This window comes from Xenia sp. Carnegie-2017, unplaced genomic scaffold (assembly GCF_021976095.1).
Source record: "Xenia sp. Carnegie-2017 unplaced genomic scaffold, XeniaSp_v1 HiC_scaffold_21, whole genome shotgun sequence".
Taxonomy (NCBI): Eukaryota; Metazoa; Cnidaria; class Anthozoa; order Malacalcyonacea; family Xeniidae; genus Xenia; species Xenia sp. Carnegie-2017.
Genome location: NW_025813484.1, coordinates 3,885,094 through 3,907,182, shown reverse-complemented (window position 1 = coordinate 3,907,182; position 22,089 = coordinate 3,885,094). Strand labels below are relative to the sequence as shown.

The 22,089-nt window shown below is 39.4% G+C and overlaps 2 protein-coding genes across 2 annotated transcripts; both read right to left on the bottom strand.

The window, feature by feature from the left end:
* Positions 1-36: 36 nt before the first annotated feature.
* Positions 37-9,144, bottom strand: LOC124443794 (cilia- and flagella-associated protein 58-like). The gene is made up of 18 exons (XM_046994321.1): positions 9,081-9,144; positions 8,886-8,951; positions 8,585-8,800; positions 8,371-8,519; positions 8,231-8,303; positions 8,053-8,136; positions 6,905-7,099; positions 5,507-5,804; positions 5,104-5,186; positions 4,937-5,029; positions 3,457-3,654; positions 2,950-3,300; positions 2,580-2,685; positions 2,405-2,522; positions 1,031-1,142; positions 891-968; positions 536-816; positions 37-181 (listed from the first exon to the last, which is right to left on the bottom strand). Exons 1-18 carry the CDS (start codon positions 9,087-9,089, stop codon positions 61-63), a joined length of 2,631 nt encoding a protein of 876 aa, XP_046850277.1. The 5' UTR covers positions 9,090-9,144; the 3' UTR covers positions 37-60.
* A 2,478-nt stretch (positions 9,145-11,622) lies between these two features.
* LOC124444546 (proprotein convertase subtilisin/kexin type 5-like) lies at positions 11,623-22,087 on the bottom strand. The gene is made up of 19 exons (XM_046995168.1): positions 21,496-22,087; positions 20,617-21,430; positions 20,452-20,540; positions 20,318-20,381; positions 20,150-20,238; positions 20,010-20,073; positions 19,845-19,933; positions 19,712-19,775; positions 19,247-19,335; positions 18,680-18,743; positions 18,515-18,603; positions 18,369-18,432; positions 18,212-18,300; positions 17,545-17,659; positions 17,360-17,451; positions 17,045-17,157; positions 14,507-14,611; positions 12,120-12,220; positions 11,623-12,055 (listed from the first exon to the last, which is right to left on the bottom strand). The coding sequence occupies exons 1-19, from the start codon at positions 22,085-22,087 to the stop codon at positions 11,974-11,976; spliced, it is 2,868 nt and encodes a 955-aa protein (XP_046851124.1). The 3' UTR covers positions 11,623-11,973.
* Between the last annotated feature and the right edge of the window lie 2 nt (positions 22,088-22,089).

Genomic DNA, 22,089 nt, shown 5'->3' with positions numbered 1-22,089 from the left:
GCCATCTGCGTAATAAGCATTAATCAATCACAGCCATTCTATAAAACTTTGCACGTTTTATTATGCAACAGCTTTCGGGGTTTGATGTAGATTAAATCCGCCGCCAGTAAAACGCGGACCGTCTATACGTTGAGGTACAAACGAGGGCATCTTCGCTTGCTGTATTGTTCTTTCTTGTTCACTATATGGGACACATAGGATAACAATGGATCACACTTTAGGGAAACGTAGGACAACAATGGATCATACTTAAGGGAAACATAGGACAACAATAGATCATACTTTTGAGACACATAGGATAACAATGCATCGCACTTTACGGACACATTGGACAACAACATATTTTGGGGACATATAAGAAAACAATGGATCACACTTTGGGACACATAGGACAACAATGGATCATACATTAGTGGCAAATAGCACAAGAATGGATTACGCTTTGGGATAGATTTTATCAAACTAGAGAAATTTTACAAGATGTCTACCCCCACCTTCAGGAAAATAAAAACGTATTTGTGGTGGGGAAACTAACCGAGCTTGTTGTTCTTTCCTCTTCTGCATGTAATACTTCTTTTTCACTTCCTGTAATTCTTTCGACAGCCTTTCAAGTTCATATTGATACTCCTTCACTTGTACCTCATACATATTAAGTTCTGACGCCATGCTTTTTAACTGCTTCGTTTTATCTTTTAATGTGTGTTGATAAAGTTGTACTTGCTCCGCGACCTCGGGTCCTGGCTGGCGTGCAAGGATCTGTTTGAGTTCCATGTAAAGTTTTTCCTTCTCCTGAATAAGAAGTTCGTTCTCGACCACCTTAAGATAAACAGCAAATGAAACAAGAAGAGAAGAACGCCGAACTCTGAATATGTATTTAACACGTCTACTACCTCTTCAGTCTTCTGGATCAGTCTTCTTTGTAACGTTTGAATTTTCTGAATCATTTCATAAGTGCTTGGATCACTTCCCTGCAAATGTTCGAAAACATTAAAGTAGAAACTGAAAGTGTTATTAAATAGAACAAAGAGACCTCTAACTTCCTCCAACGATGGATGTTCATGGGATTCTCTAACTCCTCTTCAAGAGCTTTACAGCGCGTTCTTTCACGAAGTAATTCACGTTGAGTGTGATACACCTCACGTCTAAAACACAGATCATTATTGGTTGTGAGGTTAGTTCAAGGTCTAAAACACAGGTTCTCATTGATTGTGATGTTAGTTCAATGTCTAAAACACAGATTCTCGTTGGCTGTAAGGCTAGTTCAATGTCTAAAACACAAATCACCATTGGCTGTAAGGTTAGTTCAATGACTAAAACACAAATCACCATTGGCTGTAAGGTTAGTTCAATGACTAAAACACAAATCACCATTGGCTGTAAGGTTAGTTCAATGTCTAAAACACAAATCACAATGGCTGTAAGGTTAGTTCAATGACTAAAACACAAATCACATTGGTTGTAAGGTTAGTTCAATGACAAAAACATAAAATCACATTGGCTGTAAGGTTAGTTCAATGACTAAAACACAAATCACATTGGTTGTAAGGTTAGTTCAATGACAAAAACACAAATCACATTGGCTGTAAGGTTAGTTCAATGACTAAAACACAAATCACCATTGGCTGTAAGGTTAGTTCAACGCCTAAAACACAAATCACATTGGCTGTAAGGTTAGTTCAATGACTAAAACACTAATCACATTGCCTGTAAGGTTAGTTCAATGTCTAAAACACAAATCACATTGGCTGTAAGGTTAGTTCAATGACTAAAACACAAATCACATTGGCTGTAAGGTTAGTTCAACGCCTAAAACACAAATCACCATTGGCTGTAAGGTTAGTTCAATGTCTAAAACACAAATCACCATTGGCTGTAAGGTTAGTTCAATGACTAAAACACAAATCACATTGGCTGTAAGGTTAGTTCAATGACTAAAACACTAATCACATTGGCTGTAAGGTTAGTTCAAAGTCTAAAACACAAATCACATTGGCTGTAAGGTTAGTTCAATGACTAAAACACAAATCACATTGGCTGTAAGGTTAGTTAACGCCTAAAAAACAAATCACATTGGCTGTAAGGTTAGTTCAATGACTAAAACACTAATCACATTGGCTGTAAAGTTAGTTCAATGTCTAAAACACAAATCACATTGGCTGTAAGGTTAGTTCAATGACTAAAACACAAATCACATTGGCTGTAAGGTTAGTTCAATGTCTAAAACACAAATCACATTGGCTTTAAGGTTAGTTCAATGTCTAAAACACATATCACATTGGCTGTAAGGTAGTTCGACGCTTAAAACACATATCATTGTTTGTCGTGAGGACAGTTTCAGTATTTAAATCAGTCCTAGTCACTCCTGCCATGTTGTACCAAAGTTGTATGTTCACAAGAAATTCACCTGAGATCTTCAATATTAGCAACATTTTTTGTCAATATTCCCTTCTCGCGTCTCAGTTTCTTTATTTCTAACTTCAATAGTCTGATATCTTCTAATCTCTGTCTGTACTGAATCTCGCCTGCAACAAACAAAATTTAGAAAAGAAAGCTATGCGATCGCGATGCATTTCGAATACCTTTGTTCAAAGTCGATTGCTGGATCTTGATCTTCTCGTAAAGAAGCGCTAATTCATCGTTGCGACGAACGAGTTGAGTTCCAAGAATATCTCTTTCGCTAATCACCTAGAACATTGGAGAATGGTGATGAATTTTTTAATCAAATATGATTTAATTCAGGGATGGATTCGCGATGGTTATGTGGTTTGGATTAGATTTCGGTGACTAGTAAGATTTCAAAGTTTTCCCATAAATTCTGTTAGCATTTTATTATGATTGAGAGATTTTCGGAAGAGTGCCGCATTGAATACTAATCACAAATCCACATCCAATCCCTCCACTGAATCCATGCCCGATTTGATTTTTGCAACATAAGCACGTGGCCAAAACCTGATCAAGTTCTTTTTTCTGTCTCATTCGTTCTTGATCCGCTTCCGATATGATCTTCAATAATTTTCTTTCTTCCGATTCCTGTTGTTCGATGTACGCCTTGGACTCCGCAGCCTCTTGCTTCATTCTCTGTAGCTCGGCCTTTAACGTGTCCTTTTCCTTCTCGACGCGTTGATGTTCCAAATGTTCCTTGACGAGCGCCGACTCCTTCGCGCTGATCTCTTCTTTCAATTGATCGATTTGATGATTCATTATCTTCAATTTTCGCTTCATTTCGGTGATTTCATCTTGCGACTCGATCAGGTTTTTACTGTACAAGTTTCTGTCGCTGCGCACGGCTTCGTAAAGATTCTGGAAATGAGAACATCTCGAATATGAGAAACGCTTCGACAACGTCTTTTCTGATGCACAAATAAAAAAGCTCCACTGATGGCGGAAATATCGACTGCCGTGTGCGATTCACGCCAAAATCAAGGGATTTAAACATAATTCTATATGTCATATTACCTGTTGTTGTTTAAGTTTAGTTTCTGCTTCTGCAATTTTTTTCTTATAGTCAAAGATCTGCATTTCTCTAACTTTCACATCCTCCATATGCTGTAGAACTTTCTGCGTCAATTCTCCAGCTTCGTTGATGTATCGGTCACGTTCCTTTTCAAGTTGGAAAATTATCTTTCGCTGTTTCTGAGCTTCATCTTTGTAGTTCTGTTAAAAGAATGTTCGTTTTCGTCAACTTGTGTATTTTTACCAACACCCAGTCTACTAAAAACACATCATCATCTTTACCGACACCCAGTCTACTAAAAACACATCATCATCTTTACTATCACCCAGTCTACTAAAACACATCATCATCTTTACCAACACCCAGTCTACTAAAAACACATCATCATCTTTACTATCACCCAGTCTACTAAAAACATATCATCATCTTTACCAACACCCAGTCTACTAAAAACACATCATCATCTTTACCAACACCCAGTCTACTAAAACACATCAGCATCTTTACCAACACTCAGTCTACTGAAAACACATCATCATCTTTACCAACACCCAGTCTACTAAAAACACATCAGCATCTTTACCAACACCCAGTCTACTAAAACATATCATCATCTTTACCAACACCCAGTCTACTAAAAACACATAATCATTTTACTATCACCCAGTCTACTAAAAACACATCAGCATCTTTACTGTAAAAAAGATAAAACACATAATCATTTTACTATCACCCAGTCTACTAAAAACACATCATCATCTTTACCAACACCCAGTCTACTAAAAACACATCAGCATCTTTACCAACACCCAGTCTACTAAAAACACACCAGCATCTTTACTAACACCCAGTCTACTAAAAACACATCAGCAACTTTACTATCACCCAGTCTACTAAAAACACATCATCATCTTTACTATCATCCAGTCTACCAGAAACACATTATCATCTTTACTATCACCCAGTCTACTAAAAACACAACATCATCTTTACCAACACCCAGTCCACTAAAAACACATCATCATCTTTACTACCATCCGCATCAACATCTGAAATCACAAGTACTTATCGAGAACTCCTTCTCGTTAAAGAAAACCCCTGTACAATATAAGAAGAAAAAAACGAGCCAGAAACATTTCATCACTTTTACTTTGACACACAAAACTTATCATCTTGACCATTACCAAGTTCACGAAACATGTCATCATTCTACTATAACTATAACCCAGTCCACCACACAGAGTCCATTATTCTGCTATAACTATAACCCAGTCCATCACACAGAGTCCATCATTCTACTATCACTATAACCCAGTCCACCACACAGAGTCTATCATTCTACTATCACTATGACCCAGTCCACCACACAGCGTCCATCATTCTACTATCACTATAACCCAGTCCATTATACAGAATCCATAAGAAATGCGTCTTTATGTAAACTATCCTCCAGTTCATCAAAATTACGTCAACCGAACATACTTGGATTTCCTGCTCAAGATTTTTTCTCGTTTGTTCATTTAATCGGACTAACCCAAGTTGTTTTTGAGTGGCACTTGCAGCTTTTAAAAGATTCTAAAATAAAAAAACAGGCTCAACCGTCAACACACTCAAGATCATTTAATTAGCGTTAAATCATGTGAAGTCACCTTGTTCAAGATATCTCGTTCCCTCACGAGATCGTCGATGACTTTTTTATCAACTTCGGCCTGTTTCTTGCTTGCCTCGAGCTCTAAGGATGAAAAAAACGTTCACAAATCACAGAATGACGCGATGAGTAGCGACGGCAGGATTTTACCTAGGGGAGAGAGGGAGAGGAGGAGGAGGGGGAGGGACACAAAACAAACACTCCGAAAATGTCACTAACATATGTTACGCACTGTTTGATGTCAATGACATTTTCTAGTAACATATGCTGTATGAAGACCTTGGTATTGAAAATAATCGGGGGAGGGGGGTGAGTGGGAGGGAGGCAGTCACCATCACCCTTACCGGCGCCACCGGATGCTACACCAACTATCATATTTTAAAACCTGGCGACAACAACCAAACCTTTTTCCAGTCCACTAATTTGACTTTTCAAAATTTCCTTCTGCTGTTCAACCTCCATTTTCTGATCTTCGGTATTTCGTAATTTTCTTTGAATCGTTTCCCTCAATTTCGTAAGTCGTAACGTTTCGTGTTTCATCGCGTTGATTTCGTCTTCCTTCGCTTTCAACTCCAACATTTTTTGCCCGTTTTCGGCAGCCAACTGATCGCAGCTCAGCAACTGACTCTCGAAGTCTTGTTGAACTTTCGTAAGCCGCGTATTCAGGAGATCATTGTCCTTCGTGGCTTTCTCGTTCAAGATCTGCACGATTTTCAAGGGAGAGAATTCATTGAATAGTCACTATAGCTTAGTATTAAGATACTCGTACGATATCCATTTTTATACAAAAAGCCGGGTAATCTAAATGCCGGATACAAAATACTGAGTGATCCAATTTTTGCAACGGCCTTTAGGAATGTTAACGTGGACGATCGAAAAAAGGAATGCAACAAACGACTGCTGAAAAGAGGAGAACTCAACACGATTTGATAGTATACAACATACATAAAGATTCTGTAGGACCTGTTCATATTTGGTAAGACCTATTCTGTTCTACATGCTCTCAACTAAGGGCGTGGGAAGATCGATAATTTGAAGGGGGGGAGGGGGGATATTCGTGTATGCATGATATGCTGTATTAGATTTCTTTGAAATCTACGGCTTCTACGCCCGTATTTTTAAAGCTCGCTCATTCGCACCGAGTGAATAAGACACTAAGTCAATGACAAAGGTATTTCAAATAATGCAACCGGTGGAATGAAACTACTTTCTTCGAATGAAGCGGGGAAACCAAACTCATTGTGTGTGAGCGAGCTTTAAAGAATTCGGGCGCTATTATTTTCTGGGGATTACGACATCCATATATGTGAATCATAGATCGTCTTACTTTCATTCTCATTGAATTAGTCTCTTAGAATTTACGTCGAACCCAGGCTAAAAATTATTTTTCAATCCAAGTCAGCAATTCTCAGCCCGGGCTGGCCTGAAAACAAAGCCCAAGACAAGCCAACCCGGGCTCACATGAAGAAATGAGCTAAATTGAACGCTCTAACACCTTGCTAACCCGGGTCGACCCGGGTCCTGAGAAGGGTGCTCCAGTTGGTCAATTGACCCGGCTATCGTGTAAGCGTTAATATGAATTTATTAGTGGACGGGTTGACCCGAGTTGACCCAGGTAGACCCGGGCTGGCTGTCAACCCAGGGTCGTGAAAAAATTGTGTTAGCGTTAAACGTGCATAGATGTACATTGTCTAGGTTTGTAGAGTCCCACCGAGAACGACCGTTGGTGTCGATGTAATTGAGATGGAACGATACTCCGAGGTTCAGACCATTTAATTTATTTCGACTCGCTATTACATTACCCTCTGCTCCTTGAGTTGTTGTTCCAATCTTGAGATATCATCCATAGCCTTGTACAGCAGATTCTGTTTTGTTTTCAGTTCCCCACTCTTGTTCTCCAAGTCGGTTCTCGCCGCTTTGAGTTCTCGCTCCATTTTCTCTTTCTTGCGACTCTCGCGTTGGGCTTCGTTGTTTTTTACTTGAATGTCCTCTTTCAACTTCAATGAAACATGTCGTTCATTGAGTATATAATGAGCAGGAGTGGGAGGACTCGGGTTTAGAGACTGGGAGGGGAGGGAGGGTTAGGTGTGCGGAGACTTAATTTGCATGATCAAAAAGCGCGGTATTTAATCTGCGCAGTCAACTAAATCTAATTGGGCAATTTTCTGAAATTGAGCCTGCATGGAAGCATTTTAATACAGCTTGCATCAGTTGTATGATGTGTTATACAATGTTAGTACGTCTAACTCATTTTGAATTGGGATTTTTGGATGTAGTATTTCATGTATTTTTCATTATTTTGTCATATCAATGCTCACCAAAGTGTGGCAATTGTCAAAAAAGGCCTTAGTAGAAATAGGCCTTAGTTAATTTTTTGGGTCAACCACGTGACGTAGCACATTTTGTGGGTCACCCACGTGACGTAGCACATTTTTTGGGTCAGCCACGTGACGTAGCACATTTTTTTGGGTCACCCACGTGACGTAGCACATTTTTGGGTCACCCACGTGACGCTGCCTTCGTATCTTTGAGAAGATCAGTTGCAAACTTTAAACGCATGTTTTCAGATGGGGTCACCCTTAGACACAATAAATATCCAACACTTTAGGAGGTCTTTCATATTGTGTATGATTGGAGCGAGAAATAACTGCGGAATGAAAACTTAAATGTCCAACGAATTACAGGAGAATCAACAAAACTTTTTTATAAGATTTTTTAAGAAGTTTTTCAAGTAATAATGTCTCTGAAAAACTCTCTGCCAAACAGAGATTAAATTTCTTCATTGCTTAATTGCACAAGCAGCAAAGTATTGTCTGAAAAATCCAAACTTTAAATTTCAAAGAGGGGAGAGGGGGGGGGTTGAGCCACCCCTCAAACTCTCCAGGTTTACACCTCCGAAAAATGAAATTCTACATTATGAGAGGAAGACAGTGTTTATATGTGTACCCACCTCAGCAATTTTCATTTCAGCTTCACCTTGGTCTCGCTCAGCATGTTTTTGTTTTTCCAGCAAGAGCGAGAGCTCGTCACGAAGCTAAAGAAAAATTTCCAGGTTAGTCCGCATTATTTCTTAAGAAAATATGAACATAAATACAAGAACAAAATATGAACATAAATAAAGTTTTTACTTTTGTAATTTCTTGTAATTTTTCATCTCTTTCTTTTGTGAGATCATCCTTGATTTTCAACAATTCATTTATACTAAACAGAACAAAATGATCAATTACATTGTGTAATATCCAGCATATTATATAATGTCCATTACTACCTATGATCCTGACCCATTGACAACCCAGCACCTTGTTCAACAAGTTTACTTAGATTTGATATTTCAAGCTTCAAAGACTGAATTGTTTCCCGAGCTCGTTGCTCTTTATCGTGAGCTGCATCAACCATCTTCCATGCTTTTTCGATTTCCTAAAAAGCAATTATTTATTTTGAAATTTCAGCAGGAAAAACCGTGTGTCCCTTTCATCTCTTACCTTCTTCAGAGATGTAATGGTATTTTGGTCTTCCTGTGAAAGTTTCAAAGCTGTTTGCACTTTGGCAGCGTTTGCAACAATCTCGCCATTCAGCTCGCGGCATTTTTGCATGAGTCGCTTTTCGCTTTCGTGGGATTTCTTCAAGGCACGATGAAGCTTCTCGTATTCAACACGAAACTTGTCCAGACTTTTATCAGCCATAAGCTCTCCCAATACCTACAACAAGATAAATGAAGTCTCGCATCGTCACAAAATTATCTTTCAAACCATTTCTGCCACTTCGATGAACTTATTCAATAACCTCCTGAAAATCGCGCTCCAAAACTTCAAAGGCATTTTCTTCAAATGCTGGCTTCTCTGTAGATTTCTATAAACAAGCGAAGAATAACGTTTTTACCAATTACGATTTCTACATCAGTGACTATAAACTCCAGCGAAAAGAAATATTTGCAGATTTACGTGGCCTTAATAAAGAACGTAATACAATAAAGCTCACCTCCGTCATTTTAAAAGAAAACTTGCGATTATTTTCGTATAAATATAAAAATTTTATTCGTATTGCGTTCAACCATCATTATAAAAATAAACGTTGCCTTGACAACAAAAGGGCCTTACTTACGATACTCCCATTCGCGGGTAGACTTGGGGTGGACCACAGATCTAATAATACACTAGATAGTGCAACTGACATAAAAGTTGAAGCCGGGCAAATTTACTTCCGGAGCCCCAAAGTTGTGAGAATCAATATGGCGTTGTATTAGAAAATATGTGGTCCAAGTTAATATCTCGCAATTATTAGCAAATCGCGGAGGTTGCATCAACTTTTTTGCACTATTTATGAAATAAATCATTGTGACTATAGTTTGTAAGAAAAAAATTGCAGAATACGCCAATACATCGCCGTAAAATTGATTTCAAGTGTAGCTCGATTTGAAAGCATCAGCAGCGACTAAGGCTTAAGTACTGGAATTTACACATCTAAATATCGTATCACAGCACAATCTGCGATAGTGTGGCTTAGTTCGTGTGGCAAACACAGCGATATCATACTCGATCTATGGATGTATTGTAATAGAACAGGCATATTACAAAAATCAGTCTGAAATTGACACATGTTACAAGCACAAATTAAATATTTTGCTCAGAATAAATAATTTAGGTTTGATATTTTCAATAACAAGAATGTGTAGAAAGTTTTATATGCATATACATGCCTGAATGGTAAAAAAGACAATAAAAATGTTGAAAACAGTAGCATAACATCACCATAACAGTACATTAAGCACTGTGGGCAGTGGCCATATAACCCACTGGTTTAGACTATGTCAATACATTGTTTATATATATGTGTAAAACACAGTCAAGACTACAAGTCTGGTGACTCTTCTTGCTTTAACAAGTAAATATTTTCCCCGTGTTGGACAGAGTGTATTGTATCAACCTGTGGTATCAACAGTTTCACAAGTGACCTGCTATTTTATACTTCACAAAAAAATTTGGTGTAGCAGAGGTAGACTCATAATATAAAACAAATTCCGAAGAAGCAAGACAGACTCTATGACATAGACAAGCAAGACAAGCAAGACATAGACAAGACATAGACAAGCAAGACATAGACTCTTTGAGGTAGACTCTTCACATTCTTTCTGTAAATAATTTCTGAACGTATTAATTACTCACATCTTGACATAGCTATATTCGTTTGCCGACCAGAAACACCAGAAAAATGCATTTCTGGTACAATAATCCAGTGCAATATTTAATTATGTACAGTGAACAATATACTTTATATAAATCGTGAAAAATCTTTCAAACTGTTATCTCCAACTCGTTTTACTTAACAATAAATATCGGAAGATAATTCTACGACGTTCGATTGAACATTTTGTGGCAGATTGTGCTGTGATACGATATTTAGATGTGCAAATTCCAGTATCTTAAGCCTTCGTCGCTCCTGATGCTTTCAAATCGAGCTACACTTGAAATCAATTTTACGGCGATGTATTGGCGTATTCTGCTATCTTTTTCTTGAAAAACTATGGTCACATTGATTTTTTTCATTAATAGAGTAAACCAGTTTATGAAACAGTCGTGACTTGCAAGTAATTGCAAGATATCAGCATTGACCAGATATTTTCTAATACAACGCCATATTGATTCTCACTACTTTGGGGCTCCGGAAGTAAATTTGCCCGGCTTCAACCACCACTTATGAAATGTAAGCCGTTGCACTATCTAGTGTATTATTAGATCTGTGGGGTGGACATGCACTGGCATCAATGAAACATAATAGGATACATACGATTATGTAGTTATGTTTTCAGTTGTTGATACAAGGTTTTCATAAAAGTAATATGATACATAAATTACAACAATAGAAAGAAAATAAGATAAATTAATGGGGAGCGTCCGAGCGTATTATAAACTAAATATTGTATTGAATTTAAAAACTTGAGGTCAGGGTTAGTTTAGTTAATGTGGAGTGCTTCTTTGATTTTAAGGGTGAATGAGGTGTCGGCAGTGTCGATGATTTTGAAGCAAGAGGGTGAATAGTTGGTTTTACATGAGTGAGATTTAAGAAAGTGTCGGTAGATATGAGAGTTTTTGTCTGTTGTGGTATGTTCCTTGATTCTGGTGGATAAATGGCGCGAAGTTTCGCCAATGTATCGGGAATATTCCCGAAATTACAGGTTTTTTCATAGGCGGCCCAAAAATCACTAAAATAGTTTAAGCAAACGATAAATTGCGGCGCACGGTCTGTTACGATGGAATGGGAGAGAGTTCTCATTTGCCTAAACTATTAAAGTGATTTTTTGGGCCGTCTGTAGCTTTTTATTTTTCCCATGTTAGTTGAACTAACTGTTGAGCCTTCTTTCACAATAAACGAAAATGCCACGGGAGTCATACACAATTTTTCACTTCTTCCGCATTCCTTCTTTCTCTTGCTCTAAACATATGGCATGGAGCACTTTCTTCGCATTGGTTGCGAGCTTAATATATTGGAAGTCAAAAATTGGAAGTGATTATCATTTTAGGGATTTTTGTTTTTTTGCAGTTTTAATTTTCAAGCAAATGCGTAAAAATTCGAGTTCCATTACATCTTCCCGTACAAATTTCCTCATTTTTTAAATAAGTGTGTGATTTGTGAATTGCAGAAAAATGATCTTAACGGTCACCAATCAACCTTCAATGTACCTACAAATAACTATTGCGTTTTTGGTCGACGTCCCAACCGTTGTTAACCAGAATTATCGTAGGTATATAGCGTGATTTGTGAACTGCCGAAAATTAATTCAAACTGTCGCCACACAAACTTCGATGTACCCCAATGATGTACCCACAAATTGCCATAGCGTTTGTGGTCGACATGCAATCACTGACCACAAAAATCACCATCCCGCGTAACTGGGTTCATTGGTCAACAGTCTGTTTCTGTCGTTCGCAATCATTCGTTTCCACAGTAAGCACAATCTACAACGTGGAAGCAATGCTTTAGCAAAGAAGCCGACGGAAAATTTTCATGTAAATCATTCACCTCCTTTCTCTGGCTCGCTTTACGAAGTACAAAGAGGTTGCAATTCCTACTATGGCACCTGCCGTGATGAGAATGATTAAAAACACGCCAGGATAACAAGACTAAACAAAATACACCAAAAAATGTCAAAATGGATCAACATGGATCGGTACAGATCGTATTCTCGATGAAATTATCAAAATCGAATCATTTAAGAAATAAAAGATGTTTGCACAGTCTTATGCAAACCGAGGAGACTTTTGGGAGAACTCAAGTTGTGATCAGTGCAAGCCTAAAGGCTAATTTATACTTCATGCGACAAGTGTCGCGCGCCATGTCGCATGAGGAATATGACGTCATATCACCAAAACGGAAGTAACATTTGACGTAATTTCACCGTATTGTCGCACACGTGCGCCTCGCAAAAAGTTGTAACGTCGCAGACATTTTGTCGGATTGTCGCGCAAGATAATTGGCTATCTAATAACACGTGGTTAGTCATTTGTGTTTGTCTCTACGGTGGCTCACAAGGGCCACCACACAAAATAAAAATATTAATACACACACAAAATACATTATACACACACAAAATAAAAATACACACACAAAATACATTATACACACACAAAATACATTATACACACACAAAATAAAAATACACACGCAAAATACATTATACACACACAAAATAAAAATACACACGCAAAATAAAAATACACACACAAAATAAAAATACACACAAAATATGATTGCGGGCGCTTGCAGTGTCGGATGGTCTGACTATCGTATTATCAGTTTGTAATCAGATATGTGTAATTCACTAATTGTGATTTTAACATGTGGTCGACTTGTCGTCGTATTTAACTGTTTCAACTGCGAAACATTTGAAATTACATTTGGAAAGGAATCGAAAGCAAGCTCTTGCATAATCCTGGCATAATTATGTTTTGTGCCAACTGTGGTGCACAATCACTTGACGAAGCTTCTTTTTGTCACAAATGCGGTGTGCGTTTGGGAAGATTAACTTCTTTGCCAAAATGTTCTGAAGCATCAATGACGAGTAGCGTCTCTTCAAGCAGTTGCCCTTCGAGCTCTGCTAGTCCGTTAACTTCAACTTCAAGTACCCCAAAGCTGTTTATAACTGGTACAGGACAGGCTAGACCAATAATGTCCTTTCAAAGGACAACACATTAACCTTAATTTTAACCAGAATACGGGGAGCAATATCGTAAGCAACTTTGAAATAATTGATCACAGTGAAATCAGTGAATTTTGTTATGTACTCTGGAAGTTGGAACCATTAGAACTTTGAAAACAAAAACGATCAATTACGAGCAATTCCGAGTAAGCCGACACTGCAAGCGCCCGCAATCATATTTTGTGTGTGTATTTTTATTTTGTGTGTGTATTTTTATTTTGCGTGTGTATTTTTATTTTGTGTGTGTATAATGTATTTTGCGTGTGTATTTTTATTTTGTGTGTGTATTAATATTTTTATTTTGTGTGGTGGCCCTTGTGAGCCACCGTAGTCTCAGCATATGTTCATCACAAATATGGAAAAATATTAAATCATGGATGGATTCGAAGGAAGATTAGCGGAAGAAGTTAGGAAATACCCTCATATATAAGACTCGTCTAGAAGGGATTATAAAGACCTACAAAATACTACGAATTCATGGAAGGAAATCGCCGAAAAGCTCGAAACAAATGATGCTGTTTGCAGACAAAAATGGAAGAAAATACGGGACCGATTTACGAAAGCCAAAAAGCGTTTGAAATCGAAGAGTGGTAATCCTGGCGGAAAAATTATACCTGCTATTGTCATTAGCCTGTCGTGGTTGTCTAGCATTTTAGCAGAAATGAATTCATTTGATTCACAAAGAATATTAACAGTGCTGCCAATGCATTACTTGATGTAAATGTCAACATAATTTTTAATTTGTATGCAGATTTCGCGCGGTTGTCGCATGGGTTGTCGCGTTTACTATAAATGCTTTATTTGATTGTCGGATGGCGCGTGCCCATAGATTGCACAAGCCAGAGTGTCGCGCGACACATGTCGTATGAAGTATAAATTGGCCTTAAGACCGAAGGCCAAGTTCGGTCACGAAGAACACCTTTTATTTCTTTTCTAAAATAACACTAAAGGAAAACAGACAATTAAAAACAAAAGTTTCAATTTTTCCTTTAACATGTATTCATAATCGAATTGCAAATTCTCTTTCATTGATTTCATTGATCGAGCTAAAATCCGTTTCACATAGGCTAATGCAGCCTCAGCTGCATACCAATCAGCGCACAGGTTCCATTACTGTGATTTTATAATTCAAATTGATAATTGTACCACAGAGCGTTGAACGAGAAAAGCAACGATGACCATTTATGTCATAAAATAAAAACTTGCCTACCTTATCATTTCTTTCGTATAATGCAGGACAAGGATTACCGGGTTGTACACTACCAGCAGGACATGGTTCGTCATAAGAACACGGCACTGGCTCCTGGTTAGCGTACTGTAAATGCCAATGGAGAGCAAGCCATCACTTCAAAGACTTCATAAAGTAAATGGTTTGAGCCCGCGAGAGTATCGTTACATGTTTGTACATGTAGGCAGTGATGTAGCCAGCCGCAAGTTTGGTCGTGCTTTGTAAATATTTAGGTGTAGAGGCAGTGGCGTAGCCAGCCCGCAAGTTTGGTCGTGCTTTGTAAATATTTAGGTGTAGAGGCAGTGGCGTAGCCAGCCCGCAAGTTTGGTCGTGCTTTGTAAATATTTAGATGTAGAGGCAGTGGCGTAGCCAGCCCGCAAGTTTGGTCGTGTCTTGTAAATACTTAGGTGTAGAGGCAGTGATGTAGCCAACCCGCAAGCTTGTTCATGCTATGTAAATATTTAGGTGTAGGGGCAGTGATGTAGCCAGCCCGCAAGCTTGTTCATGCTATGTAAATATTTAGGTGTAGAGGCAGTGATGTAGCCAGCCCGCAAGTTTGTTCATGCTATGCAAATATTTAGGTGTAGAGGCAGTGATGTAGCCAGCCCGCAAGTTTGGTCGTGCTATGTAAATATTTAGGTGTAGAGTCAGTGATGTAGCCAGCCCGCAAGTTTGTTCATGCTATGTAAATATTTAGGTGTAGAGGCAGTGGCGTAGCCAGCCCGCAAGTTTGGTCGTGATATGTAAATATTTAGGTGTAGCTCACCGTGAAACAGCCATTTCGCAAGTTTGGTGCTATGTAAATATTTAGGTGTAGAGTCAGTGATGTAGCCAGCCCGCAAGTTTGGTCGTGCTATGTAAATATTTAGGTGTAGAGGCAGTGATGTAGCCACTCCGCAAGTCTGGTCGAGCTTTGTACATATTTAGGTGTTCGCTCACCGTAAAAACAACACATTTCTAAAGAAATGAATAATGCTAATGATCTGAAATTTACAAAGCACGAGCAAAACTTGAGGGGCCGGCTGCGCTACTGGATGTAGATCGTCTGGGTCGGTAAAGTCCCGAGAAGGACTGTTAATGTTGGTGGTGACCGATGTTTTCACAAACTTAGCGGTAGTCATCTTCAGAGTAAGTGACGAGTTAATTTCAGTAAATATGGCCAAACCTGACGTTTACTACACATTGGACTCTGCAGATGACTACCTCTAAAGTTCTCGAAACGTCAGACAACATCAACACAAACGGTCATTCTCAGGTTGACTCTGAAGATGACTACCGCTAAGGTTGTCTAAACGTCAGTCAACATCTACACAAACAGTCCTTCTCAGGTTGACTCTGAAGATGACTACCGCTAAGGTTGTCTAAACGTCAGTCAACATCTACATAAACAGTCCTTCTCAGGTTGACTCTGAAGATGACTACCGCTAAGGTTGTCTAAACGTCAGTCAACATCTACACAAACAGTCCTTCTCAGGTTGACTCTGAAGATGACTACCGCTAAGGTTGTCTAAACGTCAGTCAACATCTACACAAACAGTCCTTCTCAGGTTGACTCTGAAGATGACTACCGCTAAGGTTGTCTAAACGTCAGTCAACATCTACACAAACAGTCCTTCTCAGGTTGACTCTGAAGATGACTACCGCTAAGGTTGTCTAAACGTCAGTCAACATCTACACAAACAGTCCTTCTCAGGTTGACTCTGAAGATGACTACCGCTAAGGTTGTCTAAACGTCAGTCAACATCTACACAAACAGTCCTTCTCAGGTTGACTCTGAAGATGACTACCGCTAAGGTTGTCTAAACGTCAGTCAGCATCTACACAAACAGTCCTTCTCAGGTTGACTCTGAAGATGACTACCGCTAAGGTTGTCTAAACGTCAGTCAACATCTACACAAACAGTCCTTCTCAGGTTGACTCTGAAGATGACTACCGCTAAGGTTGTCTAAACGTCAGTCAACATCTACACAAACAGTACTTCTCAGGTTGACTCATAAGACGATTACAGCTAAGGTTGTCAAAAAAGTCAGCCAATATCAACACAAACGGTCCTTCTAAAGACTCTACTAACCTGGACGATCTACATCTCTACAAACATAAGGAGTTCGGTCACAAATCTTAGTGGAGAGGGGAGGGGGTGTTCTTACTAATAGAAATAGTAGAAAGAATAACAGTTTCAAGTTTTCGGGAGCAGCGATGTACTACTATGTTTTAGTTTGAAACAGGCGTCATGCAATTTACAAAATTTACAGTCCCAATCATTGTGACCATTTATGCACCTTTTTTACCAGATTTGGTCGGATGAGCTTAAACACTCCCTTCTGTTCTGAACTTTGTAACCATATGAAGCAGGAGGGGAGTCAAAGCTTATCAGACCAAATGTATGTTTGGCCACGTTGATCCCGATGCACTTTTTACCAGGTAAACTCAAACCTAACCTACCCCTACTAAACTCCCATTGAAGATATAGAGAGCTACACACCGTAACTGTTACAGTTTAATGCACGAAGCTTAACTTACGGGACAGTAAAATCCTCGAGGACATTCGTAACATTCCGACATTCCCCGATATACTTGATAGTAACCACTGCGACACGGCAGGCACGACACTTTTCCATCCGGTTTGTAAAAACCTAAATTAGCAATGGCAGTAACAGAAAATGGAACTCACATTGTTTTAACTTAAGTTGCTGTATTTTAAAACACGTGTTTGTGGATGTATATCGTCGATGCGAGATCGAGGTGTACATTCGTGTAGATCAAATTACCAAGAACAATCTTCGGTACTCTACAACGCGAACAATCTACATTTACAAACATTTTACTGTATCTTACCGGAATAACATAGTTCGCAAACTTTACAACCAGATTTCGCGCGAGTGTCAGAGCCGGGAGGACATAGTAAGCACTCCGTGCAACCATTCGATCTAAACAAAATAAGTTTTACTAAAATAGGTTTTCCACAAACAACGGCCGTTTGTATGGGAAAACGCTTTGTTGAGTTGTCTTTCGTTACGTACGCGCAAAAGTTGCCAACTTGACACGATTTACAAGACAATTGTCCCTCACCATCCTGGAAGTAACCGGCGGGACACGATCTGCATTCACTCGCATTAAAAGCAGGATTGAAATGCCCTAAGAGAAATCAAAATCCTGTCTTGACCTCGAGGCGAAGAGAAGCCTTATACATAAGTTAAAGTGCAAACATCAGGGTCAGAGAAATGAGGGCCTGTTCTTCTTTAGGGCGTGCTCATATGAGCCGGGCTTGCTCGTTTTGGCGGGCCAATTTATTATTTGATTCACATGAGGCGGGCCGACAAATACAAAGTCCATAAAGATTAAACTGTCCATCCATCCAATATATTGCAAATGTCCTCAAAGTCAATTTTACTATCTAAGGGCCAGTTCATGTGAGCCGGGCCAGCCCATCTCTCATATGAATCGAAATTTGAAATTATATGCATATACTAAAAGCGGCGAGATCTCGCTACTGTCAGGCTAGCCCGATAAAGCGGGCCAACCCGGCTCATATGAACAGGCCCTTAGAAAGTGAAATTGATTTTGAGAACATTTGCAATATATTGGACGGGTGAACAGTTTAACCCTAACGGACTTTTCGGGGCCTAGAAGTTGATGACACAGTGCCGAAAGCCACCTTCAAGCTGCAGAAGTGAAAGATGCTACTACCTTTAGGACACTTTGGGCAGTGGGACGATGCCCGTACATTGGCATAGGTACCGGGAGAACAAGCTTCACAAATTGTACTTTTCTTCTCACTGTAAATGATGTTAGTTGAAAGTTCATTTCATGAAGACAGAAAGACACGGCAACAATTAAGGTGTACCTTGAAAAATAACCAGGTTCACAGGCCAAACATTCGACGGATCCTTCGGCGGGTTGGTAATAACCTTTCGGAAATAATCGAAAAATCTTTCAGACTCCTAATTCGTTCAACACAAATATCGGACAACAGTATGCGATCTAAGCAACCTGAACTACACGGAGTGCATTGGGACATGGCGGAATTGTTGGCAGACGTGCCCGGCGAACACTTCCGACAACTTGTACTCCTATTTACACTACAATTTAATACGGGAACAAAATTAGCGGTTACAAAGTTTGAGAGCTTTGCGAAAACACGAACAAGTTACGTACCTAGATTTAGATCCGGGACCACATGGCAAACAGGTGTTCGAAGCTCTTGCAGGTTGATAATAACCTAAATATACAGTTGTTGGAGCAGTTGGAGCATGGTTACGAGACTCGTTCATACCAGACTTACGAATAATTATTTTTATCGCGCGAATGCCGAATTCACTAATTGTTTTATTAAACATACGTAAATGCAGAAGCCTTTACACTGTTTGACACGGAAGCCATATTATTAAAAGCTTTACGTGCTTTGACATAAAATAATCTGGAAAATATCACAACTGAGAGTGTAGCTCTTTTCGTATATTTTACACCTCTAGTCTCTATAATTCGAGTGAAATTCGTTTGTGAAACGCTTGCAAATCACCAGGAAGATTTCGCCACTTTCGTGTTTTCACTTGTCACGTTAAAAATCACGTCATCTCAGACAGTTTGAAAAATTACGTCATCAACAGATTGTTCTCAATGCTTCGCGGGTGGCAAGACATTGAGAATCATCAGTCTCGGCGGATCACATTCGAGATTGTACCAACATTGCATACAATAATATCGTGACAGTATTATGATTACCTGGTTCGCAATCAATACAAGTCACCGCTCCTTCTTTACCAGACGCAGTTCCCGGAGAACACTCGTCGCACTTTGTACTTTTTTTAAGACTGATCAAAGAAATTCGAGAAAATTTTAGTTTATTTTAAACAGTGATGGATTTAGGGCGGGGGGGGGGTGCGCACCCCCTAGCCTCGGCTAGAAGGGTTGCAAAACGGGTGCAAGTTTCCATACGAAATATAGCTAAAACAACTGTCAAACTACACATTTTCCAGGGTCTCAAGTTAAACCAACAAAAAGTCTAACATGTGAATGACATAACGACACCCACAAAGGATCCACCGAAATCTAATCCAAACTTGACTTAACAGCAAGACATCTTACAAAAACTAAAGCCCCCCTCCCACCTTTACAAAGTCATCCTGGATCCATCACGGATCTCATATACATGTCACACTTTTGATAATACATTTTAGAGATGTTTACCTTGAGAAGTGTCCTATGGGGCAGGATAAGCAGACTCGAGCCCCATCTCTGGATTGGTACGTCCCTAAAAAATTTGTAACGACGTCATCAAGGACGATCGGTAAAAACGAACGGAGACGACATTGGTAACCACCTGGTTTACAACTTGTGCAAGATGGCGAGCCTTTGTTCGAAGCGCACGTTCCCGGAGAACACTTGGAACACTTTACATTTTTGCTACCGCTAGTCACATGCATATTGAATAGTTAGAAAAAGCAAGCTGAATATCGAATCGTTAAATGCAATTAAAACCGTGCACCTTGAGAAATGACCAGCGGGACACTCGAAGCACGACTTGCTACCATTGAATGGTTGGTACGAGCCTATCGAAGAAAACAAATTTCGTCATTCATGATCACCAAATGCTTAAAAGTTAAAGTTGAAAACGATGTTTCACACCCGCCAAACAGTCGTTGCATAAAGCAGAGCCAGTTCCATTGGTATATGTCCCGGGCGAACACAACTGACATTGTTTACTTTTAAGCGCTCTGAAACAAACGGCAAATTAAGGAAAATTCATCATATACTCCAGTTTGAATCAAATTCCACAAAGACGACAAAAAATACCCAGAAAACTGTCCGGCAGGGCAAGGAGAGCACGAGGAAGAACCGCTGTGGGGTTGGTAAAAACCTAGAGGAAATAAAGAATATTCACACTTTAAAAAAATATTCACAATACACCACGAAAGCAAAAAATCTACCTTTCGGACATGAGGTACATGATGCTGAGTGAGAGACATTGCTGTATGTACCGGGATGACAAGGGGTACATCGGACACTGTGTGTTTGACTGAAAATAAAAAATTTGCTTATACTATCAATACTCTGGTACATGTAAAACTTTTTAAAATGAAATAACATCGCACCTTGAGTAGTTGCCCGGTTGACAACTTAAACAGACATTTCCTTTTTCCTTTGGTTGATATTCGCCAGGTTGACAACTTAAACAAGTTTTTCCTTGCTCCTTCGGTTGATATTCCCCCGGTTGACAGCTCAAGCAAGTCGTTTTCCCTTCATTCGGTTGATACTGCCCTGGTTGACAGCTTAAACAAGTTTTTCCTCCTTGCTTTGGTTGATATTCACCTGGTTGACATGTTAGACAGGCTTTCCCACCTTCATGTGGTTGATATTCACCTGACGGACACTTTAAACAAACTTTTCCTCCCTTATTCGGTTGATATTCTCCCGGTTGACAGCTTAAACAAGTTTTCCCTTTATTGCTTGGTTGATACTCCCCTGGTCGACAGCTTAAGCATGTTTTCCCTGCTTGCTTTGGTTGATATTCACCTGGTTGACAGCTTAAACATGTTTTCCCTGCTTGCTTAGGCTGATATTCACCTGGTTGACAGCTTAAACATGTTGTCCCATTTTTTTTGGGTTGATATTCCCCTTGTTTACAGCTTAAACATGTTGTCTCACCTTTGTTGGGTTGGTATTCCCCTGGTTGACAGCTCAAACAGGTTTTCCCTCCTTTGTTGGGTTGGTATTTGCCTGGTTGACAGCTTGAACAGGTTTTCCCTCCTTTGTTAGATTGATATTTTCCAGGTGGACAGTTTAAACAAGCTTTCCCTCCTTCCTTTGGTTGATATTCACCTGGTTGACAGTATAAACAGGTTGTCCCTCGTCCCCTAGGTTGATATTGACCTGGTTGACAGTCTAAACAGGTTGTCCCTCGTTTTTAGGTTGATATTGACCTGGTTGACAGTTTAAACAGGTTGCCCCTCCTTCCTTTGGTTGATAGCTACCTGGTTGGCAACCTAAGCAGGTTGTTCCTCCTTCTTTAGGTTGATATTGACCTGGTTGACAGTCTAAACAGGTTGTCCCTCCTTCCTTTGGTTGATATTGACCTGGTTTACAATTTAAACAAGTTGTTTCCCTTTCCTTAGGTTGATAACTACCTGGTTGACAGGTTAAGCAGTTTGCCCCTCCTTCTTTAGGTTGATATTGACCGGGTTGACAGTTTAGACAAGTTGTCCCTGCTTCTTTAGGTTGGTGTGTACCAGGTTGACAACTCAAACAGATTTTTCCGCTTTTGCTTGGTTGATATTTGCCTGGTTGACAGCTTAAGCAACTACTTCCTTCTTCTTTAGGTTGATATTTGCCAGGTGGACACTTCAAACAAGCTTTCCCTCCTTCCTTGGGTTGATATTCACCTGGTTGACATTTCAAGCATGTTTTTCCAGCTTCTTTAGATTGATATTGACCTGGTTGACAAGCTGTGCAGTTGATACCACCTTCTTTAGGTTGATAGTGACCTGCCTGACAGTTTAAACAGGTTTTCCCTCCTTCTTTAGGTTGATATTGACCCGGTTGACAATTTAAGCAGGTTTTCCCCATCT

Bases quoted from the DNA above. Each gene is read 5' to 3' on its own strand.
- LOC124443794 (XM_046994321.1), bottom strand. The intron at 8,304-8,370 runs GTAGTAATGGAC...TGTTCTGTTTAG, and splicing joins TCAATGGGTCAGGATCATAG to TATAAATGAATTGTTGAAAA. The intron at 5,030-5,103 runs GTGACTTCACAT...TTTTTATTTTAG, and splicing joins AACGAGATATCTTGAACAAG to AATCTTTTAAAAGCTGCAAG.
- LOC124444546 (XM_046995168.1), bottom strand. From the start codon at position 22,087: ATGGGGAAAACCTGCTTAAATTGTCAACCGGGTCAATATCAACCTAAA. The intron at 20,382-20,451 runs GTAGATTTTTTG...TATTTCCTCTAG, and splicing joins ATGTACCTCATGTCCGAAAG to GTTTTTACCAACCCCACAGC. The intron at 14,612-17,044 runs GTAAGTTAAGCT...TGGCATTTACAG, and splicing joins CTCGAGGATTTTACTGTCCC to TACGCTAACCAGGAGCCAGT.